Below are 13,478 nucleotides of genomic sequence, written 5' to 3' on the forward strand. Positions count from 1 at the left end.
GGTATGACATGCAACAAAGGTCCCCTGCTGGAATCGAAGCAGCATCTTTCCAGGCATATGGTAGCAGTCTTAACCACTCATTACCAGGACACCCCACCATTTAGCACAAGTTGCGCCCATTTTATACAGTCTATGGTTGCGCCACAGAGCAGCCACCTTCATGAAAGCACTGTTGCATAGCTGTAGGAACACGAACCCACATGCATGTGAGTGTGTGTGTGTATGCTTTATGTGAAGTATGGTCAGAGCCAGAACATATAAGCAAAGCAGATGTGTCTAACCAACACAAGTCCCACACTCTTCCTGGTTCCCACTATAACTGAGCTGAGGACTTTGAGGAGGCATCTCTGCACAACTGATGATAAAAGGAGCCTCGTTTTGAAGCAGAAGTATTTAGTTTGAATCTTTTTAGTTTTGGGCAATCCTCTCAGTCTGCTGACACTATTCTCATGCTTCTCATTTTGAAACTAGGGCTGCAACTAAATCATTTTAATTTAGTCATTTATCGAGACCATAAATATGAAATCACAAGTTCTCAGAGCTAAAAATAGGATCTTTAAAACTCCTGACCAACAACAATCTACAAATTCAAATGGATTCAATTTACGATAATGACATGTATAGCATAACATTAAGCACAATTTCAAGGCATAATGACTGCAAGAATATTCTTCATACTACAATATGGAGGAAGACATATACTCTGTACAAATACAAGTGTACGCATGGTTAAAATATCTGTAGTAGAGTAACCATGCACAAGTGTACCTGTTTCTTAAAAGCCTTTAAATGCAGTAACAGCTGTATTATTACTACATATGATCAGCTAAATATAACTTGTGATTCAGATTTAAAACTGATGCTGCATGTACAAATCTGTGGCTGAATATTTGAGTATATAAGTGGGCTTATAAGTTTACTACTTAAATGCAATAGAACAGATTTGCATGTGTTTGTATTAGATTTTTAAGGTTAATACTGATGAGGTTCGATATATGGAAGTTTAAAAACACATTTCTGGTCTTCTACTTTCTCAAAACACTAACACACTAACATGAAAAATAAGAGTGATGCTGGAGCTTTTAACATCTTAGACCAAGCACGGTATATTCTATGTGTATCTATAAACCACATCCCTTTTTTGATATTTTACACAACAAGTAAAGGCTAAAGCATAAATGCAATAATATGCAGATGAAAGTACATGACTACCATGGTGAGAACAGACTAAAAAGCCTTTAAGAACCTTTCACTCCTGTTTCTTAAAGGAGCATTAAATCATATCCTTCTTTATTCTATCCTACTGTGACTGTCAACAAAATATTACATGTACCCAGTGATCACTGGTCCATATAGCCAGCTGACCGTGAACATGACCTCTGTGTCTCATCATATTACCTCTCTGTGACCTGTGTGTGTGCCTGGGTGTGTGGTAATTCACTAGAAAGTTTCGAGACATAGCCTCCAGGGATACACATTGGTAGACGACAACATAATGCTCTTATGCACACACACACACACACACACACACACACAGATACACATAATTTACTCTATGAGCATATGGGAAGGTTTCATACTGAAATGGGTATTTCCAATGGAGGACATCCTCATTTTTAAAAACAGAAGGAAGTACGACCACGACCACACAACTCTTAACTTCATGACTGATGCTTTGTTGACAACTCTTACTGTAAATCATTATTTGACAATTATCCGGACTATGCAACACAAAAGAGGCCTTTTGCATACATCATGCAAATACATAAAGCTGACACACAAGGAGTGACTCTGCTCTGGGTGGTGGATCTGCTGAGGAGAGAAAGAGGAAGGGAGGACCCTGGGAGGAGCAGGACGAGGAAGAGGAAGATGATGGGGAAAGAGGAAGAAAAAGTGCTTTCTAAACAGCATGAATTCAACCTGCTGACACTGGCAGAGAGCAGAATTTAGCTTGGCTCATGTCGTAAACCTGAGCCTGCATGACACCTAAAACCACCGAGTACAGTATCAGGTCAATTAGGCCTACTAAAGATGAAACAGTATAATGAAGTTGGGATGGCAGGAAGGCACACTGGCTACAGAGGCTGTCCACAAACTGAAGGCAAAGGTACAACTCCAGCTGCATGCTTCAAGGATGTTGCACTAGCTGGTTGAACCTGCAACTTAAATGGCAAAACTGTCTCAGTATTAGAGTTTATTAATAATACTGCTGGATCTTCTAAAATCCAGGTGTCTTTGTATCCTCAGAGGAGGCTGCACAAATCTGTCAGATTGCCTCAAGTGACATCACCGACAGTCAGCATCAGTTATCGCTGAAGACTACAGCTTTAAACATGAAAATAAATCTGGGGGTATGGAGTTACCAGACCTCAGTAGCTCCTTGTCTCTACTGGGGTAGCTCAAGGCTACACTAGCCACTACACACCGAAATCTAGAAACTGTTGGCCATCAAGTTGCATTGTGGGTAACATATGTGCAATGGTTTTGACAGGAAGAAATATGTGGAATGCTAAATCACTGGAACTGTCTTTTGAGATAGGTTAGGCCACACAAAAAAGGACACAATGAAAGTAATAAGGAAGGCCCTGTTTAGATCTCATATTAATGTATGTTTTGGGGGATCCAATGACAAGTGGACAGTGCTAATTACAAGTTTAAACAAGTCCGGGACGCACTGGACCACATATCTTTTGTAGTGTAAACACTAATGTGTCCTGATGCGTCCCCGACAAGGACCACATAATCAGTGCAGGACGTGGTGTTTTTTTTGGTGACAGCGCACTAATGCTCTATAGCTTACCCATTTTATGTTGAGTTGAATGAAGTGTTGCGTAGGGTTGCAGCGATATACCAGTTTTAAGGTATACTGTGATATAAAAGTTGACGGTTATGTGTACATTTGGTTATCTATGATACTGGAAAAAAATGCAACTGGAAGGAGAATCTCTCATTTACTGTAGTTATTTTCACAGGGGAGACTTCTTACACATACTTTCATAAACAAAATAGCTTCAAGTTTCAGCTATACTCATAAAATGTTTGTTCAACCAAAAACAGCCCCTCCATTTTCATTCCTTTAAGCGTCATTCTGACTTATAATAATATAAATTCTGTAATACTATGAAACAGTGGTATTTTCTGAGACGGTTATCGTACTGTAAAAATCTCATACCGTTGCAACCCTCGTTTTGTGTTACCATCCATTGTTTTGCACTATGAAAAGAGACATGTTGAATTCTGGTGACAGCAATGTCTCCAGCTGCACTGACCGAATACAGAGCAGCTAGCAAAAGTGAGGATGTAATAACTGTAATAAAATGTAAAATAATCTGAACACAAGTGGTCAGTTGGAGATGCACGATAAGCACAGGTGTTAACAGCGATGTGTGTCGGCTGTCCACTTGTGATTGGATCACTCAAAACGCATATTAATACCAGGTCTTAACAGGGCTTTAGACACAAACATAGCAGGCTTGGGCGGTATCTATTTTTTCATACCTTCATACCTTCCTGACATTTTACCGGGGTGTACTGCATATGACAGTATCTGTGTGCAGTGCCTATGGTGTTACATTCCACAAGCTCTCTAAGCCTTTTCAGTCTAATAAATAAACAAAATAAACATTCTTAAATCAATTTTCCTTATTAAACTACACACCTTCTGAATTTAAGTTATTTTCTATCCCCAAACCAAGACTGGCCTAACTGCATTGTTAACTCATTGTAAAACAAAAAAATCATCTTTAGTTTGTCTTGTTAGTCATCTAAATAGTTAGTCCACTGTTCCAACCATCACCATTTCTGGTTTGGTCAAAATAAACCCTTACTTCACTGAGATAAATGTCAAAACCTGCTGGCCCTACATGCTGTTTTTACCCTCTGTCTCTCTTAGCCATTGCTGCCTGGCCGCATCTTCCGTACAGTATGTGTTATCCCCACCACTAACAGTCGGCATCTTTCTCAGTTCAGCTGCCTGTTCCACCAACTGACTTCTGGGGGCATGTGCTGTGCTCTACAATACATCACCAATACAGCATCTTCGTATAAGTTTGCTAAAAACAGTGTCTGTATTTTTGACATTTTTAAAAAAAATCACACCTTCAGGATTTCTAAATACCCTGACATATCATGATCCCACCCAAGCCTAGACAAAATGATTAATCAGTTATCAAGAAAGTTGCCAATGAATTTTCTGTCAATCGACTTATCAATTACTCAAGAAATTGTTCCAGCTTTACTTTGCTTTCCAAGGCCATCAACTCCTCGCATATAAACTGAATGTCGAAAATGTCAGTGTTACTACTAATTTGCATTAAATGCATATATTACATATTTACATACAAATACAAATTTGTCATTGGTACAGCAACCGAGCAACTCCACATGTTCTGCATCCCTCTGTGGCCTTCATGCGTACATAGTGCATTTGAACGTGGATCTTTTGGGACAGTTGGGGCAGAAAGCGTGCATTGGGATTTCAAAGATGTCTCCTCTGCAGTTACTGTGTTATTGCTCAAGTCTTGCATCCACTCAATAACCAAAGCTGTCAAAACCACCCTGTTTCCGAGAACCAGTAAAGAAAAAACTATTAATCCATTTGTTTCTTCTGACAAATGGCTTCTTCTTTGTTGAGCTGTAAACATTGATTAAAGCCACATTGTTTCCTGTTGAGTCAAAGGGAGTTTGAGGGCTGATGACTCAATGATTCTCATCCACTCACTGACATTCATTCAGCGCCTCCTTGGGGATTGGACACTTCAGGTTGTAGTGACCCATATATATCAGAGTGAGCTGGATAACATAAACAAGAGATCCATTAGAAACCAAATGAATAATAGATGAAGACAGAGACAGTGTAGGAGAAGGGGAGGCAGGGAGATGCCATTGAGGTGGCAGTCCTTGACCACCAAATCCCCAATTATATTCTGTATTGTTTGGGTGTGAGCATCAGTGCCTGAGAGAACAGGAGAACTACAAGAAAGATAAATATAAATACATGTAATTAAACTAAATATTTATTATAAATGTGATGTCAGTATTGAAGCTTTGCTGATATTGTTCTTTATGTTCTTGCCTATGAATTGAATCTAAGGGAGCAGCATTATTTTGAGAAGGCCTGGCAATGACAATGCTAATTCTAGGAAAGTCAAAGTGTCATCTGAAACCACAGCTTTCTTTAAAATACAATGTGACAACATGCTGCATTGTTGCCCAGGGGGCAGTTCGGCAGTGTCTCCATTCAAAATCCATCTAAAACACTACCTCTGCCAAGAATAAACCATTTTTGTTGGTTATGGGGTTATTTGACAAGAAGCAATTGAGACATTACTTATTGGCCCAATAAAAAAAAATGCTGAAACAACATTACCACGATACCTCTCACTTTGTACCAATCCTGTACTCTGTAAAGCAGCCAGTACAGATGCTGTGTCATAGGTGCTGATGTTGCTATGCAACCAACCTGAATGGTTTTCAGAGGGCAGAACATATTTACAAGTCTGTTATCATCTCAAAATGGTTGTATTTGGCAGAATAACGATTTTCCATTAGCAGGAACCCTTAAAACTGCCTTGATTTATGATCTGCATGGTTGGTGCATCCCATTATACAGCTCTCAGAAGAATCTCCTCCAAAGTACAAATGAATGGCCTGTGTAGCTGGGACTGCTAATGCTTCATCACAGGATAATCAATGTGAAATATTGTCATCACTGCCATGTCTACAGTCCAGGCAGTGTAGTCAATAAGCGTGACGCCCATGTTACAGAACCTGCCATTCATTTAGACTTCATTTAGTCATTTTAATGTTTTTTTAGTTTGTCAGAAAACAATTTCCTTCACAACTGTCCAGAGCCTAAGTTGATATCATAAAGTTGTTTGCTCCGTCTCACCAATGGATAAAACCCAAACATATTTAGTTTACTATCACATAACACAAAGCAAAACAGCAAATCCCAAAAAAAACAATTAAGATTCTGGAACTAATGAAGGTTTGGCATTTTTGCTTGAAAAAATACTTTAAGGATTAACTGATCATCAAAATAGATGCTGATTAATTTTCTGTTCATCAGCATAGCAATTAATCAAATTTTAGCTCTAGTTTCTTCACTTTACACAGACAACCTGAGTACTTGGTATTAACAATAGATAGTAATAGCTTAAATGTAATAATTATCAAATGACAGAAATCCTTAATCCAAAAAAAGTGAAAGGTGCACTTGCACCCAACATATAGTGATCTGTCAGTTTTTAACAGAGCATAATAATAGTGAGACTCGAAAAGTGTCAAACATACTGCTCATAACACAGTGAGACCTGTTAGAACTGAACTCTTTAATTCTTTGCATACCTCCTTATATGCCTTATTTTATCTGACCTGTGCTCTCGTGCATCTTGTTATAAAGTTGATTAATACCCAACATTTGATTCTGATATGCTAAAATACAAACACTATGATGGTTAATCCTGCATCTGATTACTCTGAATATACACTTGACCTATCTGACCTTAAAGGCTCAGTGCACACACTGGGATTACTTAGGAGGTCCTGATCCAATCACACTTGAACACAAAGTCCAGTTTGATTGATTACTGTGAACAGTGTGCACCATACCCGGGCACAGTACTTTGATCCATTTCCAGGTCCAATTGAAAAGGCAGTCTTGTGTACATAATGTGTACTCGGGTATGGTTCATATCAGGTGCGAAAATCAAATATACCAATACATTAAAGTTGACTTCTATTTAACGTGAGTATCAGTTGGCAGGTGGATTTTTAAAAGCAATGCCACCGGTCTCTGAAATCTGCATATACACACAGCATGTGCCGATCTCAACCTTTTGAACTGCACCACAGTCATAAGTGATAAAGCAGGAAGACGGGCAAGAGGGTTGTCCTTGACATTGTCACCAAAATATAAAAAAAAGTAGGCATAATGCAAAAGTAGACTCCACTGGCAATATGCAAGGTGAGCGGCGGTGGGGTGGATGGGAAATCGTGCTCAGGCACAGTACAAATCAATCAAACAAAACACCCTTAGTTACTTTTAAACAGTATTATTCAGCCTGTAAAAACAGTTGTATAATGTCCTCTGTGACTGCAGAAGACTCTTTCTAAAGTTTGGACATATGATTAATGTTATATAATAATAATTATCTTGGCTTGCGCTTGTAGACTTAACATTTTGAACACAAAGTCTGAAATACAAACTGGGGTGGTAGAGTCTAAAAGATGAGTGCATTAACAGGCAGGGATGGTCTAACAGAAGATGTTATTGGGTGCATGATGGGAAATGTAGGATCCAGTGTTTCTGGAGCTGGACCCCCATTAGGGACGAAGAGTCAATCATCTTGGCTTCTGCTGCCTCAATTTTTAACCATTCTTCTTTTAAAATCATGCTTTAGTCAGTCCCAAAACTTTATGGAGGCAAAATGATGAATCACTGGAATGCCCCTTTACATTGCCCACATTAACTCTGATATCTTTAATCAATCATTTCAGTATGCACTTGTGTGATCAGATGTGACATGCTACGCTGAATTGAACTGAACTGAAATTAGTGTATACATTTATTTTTATATAAATACACTTTGATGCATGTATTATGTGTTGGATTAGTATTGACTTTATATCCAGGATCAGACTTGTATATCTCTTTCTGCTACTCCCACATCATGTGTTAATGGATAACAGAAAGCCAATAATCTCTCCTTGTGGCACAATAAGAGTGAAGCGCTGGCCATGACCTCTACCATTTGGGGTCATATGCTTGGTAATAAAATGCGCAGAGTTGGTAGGAGAACAGCATTGTCTTTGATATTTAGAATGGGAGAGACAAAGAGTGAGGGAAGACATGGAATGACAAGCAGACAGAGAAGCATGCGGAGCTGCATGGGCGTCTGACCGGCAGACATATTGACAGAGACTGTATCATGGAGCATTTGATGGACGCTTTCATCCAAAGCATCTTACAGCAGCACGAGTGGATCAGTGCATTTAGCATGGGTGGGTACTGAACCATTAAAGCCTGGCAGTGGTTGCTGTTAATGCCATGCTGGAGCCATCAAGCTGCAGAACCACAGACTGACAGACAGACCGATGGAACAGACAGACAGACAGACAGAAAGGCAGGGAGGCTGAGTGTCTGACGGCTGCGCGGCTTCTCACGCCTTCATGTTTTCCTGCCAGATCAGCCTGACAGAAAATCAATGACGCTGCACTCTCATGGAGACGCACAGTAACCACTGCAAAAGGCGAGAACGAAAGGCTGAATATGCAGCAGTCATGTCTGTAGCCTATGGTTTCTCATACAGAGGCTGCACGACGGTGATGATGATGAAGCATCTCATGTAATTACGCACCCAGGTCCACATGTGTGTGTAACGGAATGTGTCAAAGCTGTTGCCTCACCGGCGTATGGGTCTATTATCGGACACAAAAACTGATTCCATTTTAGAGGCCTCTCTAATGTGCCCCATAAACCCACCGAGGTGAATGGAGTTCCTGGTTAATTTAGGCAACGGCTACTTACACTGAGCTACCCTTAGAGCCAAAGCGCTCTTATATGCAGGCTATCCAAATTGACACACAATACAAATGATGTGCGTCTCATTGCAAAATGTGCCATGCGCATTGATAAACCTTTGTGAAAACAGCAGACTAACTGTTCTGTGAGTGTGGCACTGCTGTTTTTGCAGGGGAAACGGGGGTGAGCATCACGTCAAGCATGTCCGATAACGGATGCATTGACGTTTACATGCGCAGGCAATATTCTGGGGACAGAGGAGGAGGAGGGGGTCGGGTTTCGCACCAACAACCGCCGCATCACTGTCAGTAAAACGGTGGAATCACTCTCGATCTCAATATTAAATGCCTACAGCCACAGTCAGTTCATTAGTCGAGGTGTGTGTCCAGATATTCTATTTGACACCCAGACAGCAGCTTCAATATGATAAGGCTGTCTATTCTCAGGAAGGAGGCACATGTGTTTAACCACGAGCACAGATCCAGTGAATAGTAAAAGCAAGCTTTTATTTACCTTCATGTCGTTGACAATCGCCTGGAATAGACCCCCGAGGGCCCCGCATTCCTTCTCCACGGTCTCCATGTTTGCCAAATCCACCATTCACCGGAATTTGCAAGCGCGCACCAACTGCGCGCTACCAACACTCAGCAGGAAAAAAAAATGCAAAATGTATTTCCACAAAATCACGACCGGGCTCTCCGGTTTCTCCTTCAAACCGGGAGACCGACAGTAAGGGAGGGATGCAGCAAGAACAGGAGGAGGAGGGAGATGAAGAAAAAAAGGAAAAGATGCCGAAAGAAATGGCTTGCGCTGCGGTCTCTTCCAAGCGAAAGGGAGATGGGTTGTGAGAGAGGAAAGATGGTCTCTCTCTCTTTCTCGGTCTCTGTCTGTCTCTCTCTCTCCCCGGCTCTGGGTCAGTCAGGCGGTGAGACGTTCAGATGGTACCGGGACGACCGCTCATCTTGGCGCAGCCAGCGCTACGCGGAGTCGGTGGGGACGCATGTGAAGGCAGCGGAGAACCGGAGCGGTGGATCGCCGTTCGTGTGTGTGTATATGTCAGGGTCTGTGTCTGTGCGTTCGTGCATGCATGTGCGCGTAGGTAAAGGCAGGCTGTGATTGGTGCAGAGGTGGTGGGCTCAGCGGTGCGGGGAGAGCAGCCAGTAATATGATCCATGCAACTGCAAAGGAGTCAAAAAAAGGAGGCTGGACCACTCTGGACGGCCTGTCACATGGCCACACGCACACACAGGCACACATACACACACACACACACACACACCGTAGACCACCAGTAAAAATTTAGCAGGGGTAAATGTCAAATACATTTAGCTACCAGAAGAGTGTGTGCATGTGTGTAGGAATGTGTCCTGATGACCCCTGATTCATGATTTTAAATATTACCTTCATAACCTTTCAATGACCTATCAGGACTGTTATTTGAGAATGCTATTATATGATCCTTCTTTAAAAATGTAGCGGGGCTGATTTCCTATTATCCATTTGGCTTGTTGATATGGAAAATTAGCTCAATAAAAGTACGACAGCCAGGTGGAAAGCAACATGATAAACTAGAGAGACTGGAATTTCTGGCGTTGATGACAACTTCACAAATCTCATCCTATGTAATCTTATTTCATTGCAGGGTTGCAAGCACCGCATTCGCTCAGCCTCTCCTTGCCCCACTCTCTCCCTGTTTCTCAGACCACAAATGACACAAGAATTAGCTAGCTAGGCACCCCACGGTCCCCTCGCCTCACTCCCTGCCGCTGTTCACTGCTTCTCCAGGAGGAGAGCGGGCAGCAGCTCCGGAGCTTCACTTAGCAGCTGTAGCGGCTTAAAGTCAGCTCGGGTGAACCCCCTATTGCCAGGTCAGTGGGCTGGTGTCCAGAAGTGCCAGGTCTAACCTGTATAACGGCAGCAACAGTACTTTGCTGATCTGGTGGGGAGTCATGGCTGTATTAGCAACATTTTTTTTCCACCTCCGAAACACTTTGCCGATATTAAGATGTTTTGTTTTGCTAATTGTCAGACTCTCTTTAGACTTTCTCTTTGATAAGTCCGTCTACCTTTTTTTGGTTGCTTTGCTGTGGAAGCTGTTGTTGCAAATACTGGAAAGCAACTGTCTCTGCATGACTCCCCTCCATGGAATCAAGCTTTCACCATCTGAAGGGATGTGCATGTGTCCTTGGTTTCGTCAAAACTACAGTAGAAGCACAAAAGTCTTGCAACTGCTGTGGTAAGTTATTTCTTGTGAGATAGCTATTAGCTCATGTCAGCTATTTTCACTATTTCCTGTATCAATATGAGAAGAAAGCTAACTGCTCCTAAATCCCCTCTAATGCAAAAAGGGTTCTGGCAGAAGTTGTGTTTGGAGGACTGCACAATGTTGACGTTCCACTGAGTGGATTCAACAGACAAGATGTTTCTAATATAAAACAGTTACGTCACATGACCTGCGACGTACTAAACTCAAACCTGCACATATACAGTGAGCTGAAACTCGCTCTGTATAGCAGAGGGGAGTCCTTTCAAATTTACACATTGTCATTTGAGACATCATTATTATAAAAATAATGATGATTGCTGTTGGAAAAAAATACTGGTCTGTAGTGCAGACAGTTTGTGTAATTCTGTTAAAGCAACAACTAATTCCAGACATGTTTCCCGAGGCAGTTTTTGCATGGGTAGAAATCCTGGGACTGCCTTTGAGTGTCATTCCTTGACATGAACAAAGCTCCTAAACATCATAGTTATATTCACTTTAGGTGAAACTAAGAAAAGACAAGAATAGGAAATACACATCTGCATAAATCTGGAGGAAAAAAATTGGTACATTTTGTTTGTATGCAAAAAGTACAGTAGAGCAAGCCATCAGGAAGTGAGATGTAGCGGCCAAACTGTAAGTACATTTTCCAGGTCCATCCTTATTTTTATACAGTCTATGGGTCCATCACATGATGCCATGTGGCCCAAAAAGACTTTTTCACATAGACTGAAATTGGGAAAGATGTCTGTAAATTGGTGGGTGCATTTTCATAGCATCACAACAACACATTCTCACTCCGACCTCATCACATATCGACATTTGGTCATGGACTTTCCACGTCCAGATACAACATGCAAGGTACGTTGGTTGATGACGTTCTGAGACGCCATGTCAAGTTCTGCCTGTTACATGCATTGTCTTTTTCAAAATACATTTTTGTTTTCACAGGAAATGCAGTTTGCACACAGTCTTTTTCAAAATAAATGCACAATGTGGGTACAACACCGTAAATTGACGTCTTTTTTCCTTCAACAACAAACTCACATGGTTACATTTTGCCAGCACACGCTCGTGGTTGGGTTTAGGAAAAAAGAACATGGTTTGGCTTTACAATCTTACAGGAAGTAAGCACCAGTTTCTCAGGTGAAAGTCAGTGGTTGTTCCCGTATACCACCCCTCCTGCTCACCCTACTCAGACTTTTGCCGCCTTAACTTTTCTTCTTGTCCCGCTGCGTTCCCCCCCAATGCTGTCGGGCACTGTTAAACTATGATGGGGACCAGCTGGGTATCATGCCGACATGAACGGACGGCTTTATTTGTCAGCATCTGATGCTGGAAGTCACTGCCCAAGCGCCGGTTATTGACAACTTCAGAGTGAGACCAGGTTGATCACAACCCCTGCAAAGTGACTTGTTGCGTTAACAGCATTTGTTCCATAAATTCAGTCCGACTTTTGAAAGTCTAGAAGAGCCAAATGATGAAATCATGTTAGCTGAGTGGTAAACCGGAAGTTTGCCACTTGTCTAGTGAGCCTGCTCTGTTACACACAGGAAGTTGAACATTTTTGGCCTCTTGCGCCACTGAGGATCTTCTACAGGCATAAATAGGGCCAGCCTCCAACGCTGTATCCAGTTCTGTTCATACATTCATAACTTAAAGTGTTTAAGTAACATGATACTGTAAGCAACCTGAATCATGGTTCAAAGGTCAAAGGTCACAGTGCCCTGGATATTCCTGTGACCACAGATGAATCATGTCAGAAAGAAGTGCTGGGAAATCAGACAGGAATAGATAGTTGTAATGGGATCCTTTTCTTGGAGTGGTTTCATGCAGTAAGATGTTATTGTCACATGATAACCACATGATGATTTCAGAACACAGTGTTTTAATATTACATTTTTATTGGCCTTAGTGTCAAGCTGAAGGAAGCCAAGAGGTGATTAACTCCCCTCAAAATACATCGAAGAATTCAAAATATGCGTTCCAACCTGGAAATCTGATTTTTTTTTAAATATTCCTAAAAAACTGGGACATTTATTACCTTTTTGGACTCCTTGTATCCAGAGAGCAAATGACAGGCATGACACACTGTGTTATGTGTAGACAGGATCTCAGGAATACACACACACATACACACACACACACACACACACACACACACACACACACACACATGCTCAGCTCAAAGCTCATGCCAAATTTCAGCATCCTGAGAGAGACCTCATATGGATACAAGAGAGGACACGCCCATGTGAGCATCTCCAGTGTGTGTGTTTGTGTGTGTGTGTACAAATACCATATGTGCACTATATATGTTTGCGAGCATTCATGTGGCTACCATGGTCCTCTTTGGTGACCTTGACAGAGGGAAGGATGTAACAGATATCACATAGCCAGTGCTTTTCTTGTCTTAGCCTAACCCTTCCTGTGTGTTCAAATGTGTCCTGCATACACATCGTTCACACACTCTCCGGACACCGTAACACCCAGCAGATTTACCAGTCCCCCTGTACTTGGCAGAAAACTGAGGAGCACGTGCTCAGTCGCAACAAAATCCTCCTTTGGCTCTCATTATCTCCCACGAGGCCTTTCCTGAAAACATACTTCAAAGAGTCATGAAAACAGAGTGGGTGTATTAACAGCTGGGTATGGTAAAGTGACACATTCCAGCCAGGTTAAATCAATTTG

General features: G+C 41.6%; 1 protein-coding gene across 3 annotated transcripts in view; it reads right to left on the reverse strand.

Annotated features, from left to right (window-relative positions):
- mtss1lb (MTSS I-BAR domain containing 2b) overlaps positions 1–9,612 on the reverse strand; it is a 105,620-nt gene extending 96,008 nt beyond the window's left edge. For all 3 annotated transcript variants that reach the window (XM_050049967.1, XM_050049972.1, XM_050049960.1), the window contains exon 1: positions 9,038–9,612. In XM_050049967.1, coding sequence (XP_049905924.1) covers positions 9,038–9,124 — 87 coding nt within the window. In that variant the 5' untranslated portion in view covers positions 9,125–9,612. The remainder of the gene's footprint in view (positions 1–9,037) is intronic.
- Between the last annotated feature and the right edge of the window lie 3,866 nt (positions 9,613–13,478).

The sequence above is a fragment of the Epinephelus moara genome, chromosome 1 (assembly GCF_006386435.1).
Source record: "Epinephelus moara isolate mb chromosome 1, YSFRI_EMoa_1.0, whole genome shotgun sequence".
Taxonomy (NCBI): Eukaryota; Metazoa; Chordata; class Actinopteri; order Perciformes; family Serranidae; genus Epinephelus; species Epinephelus moara.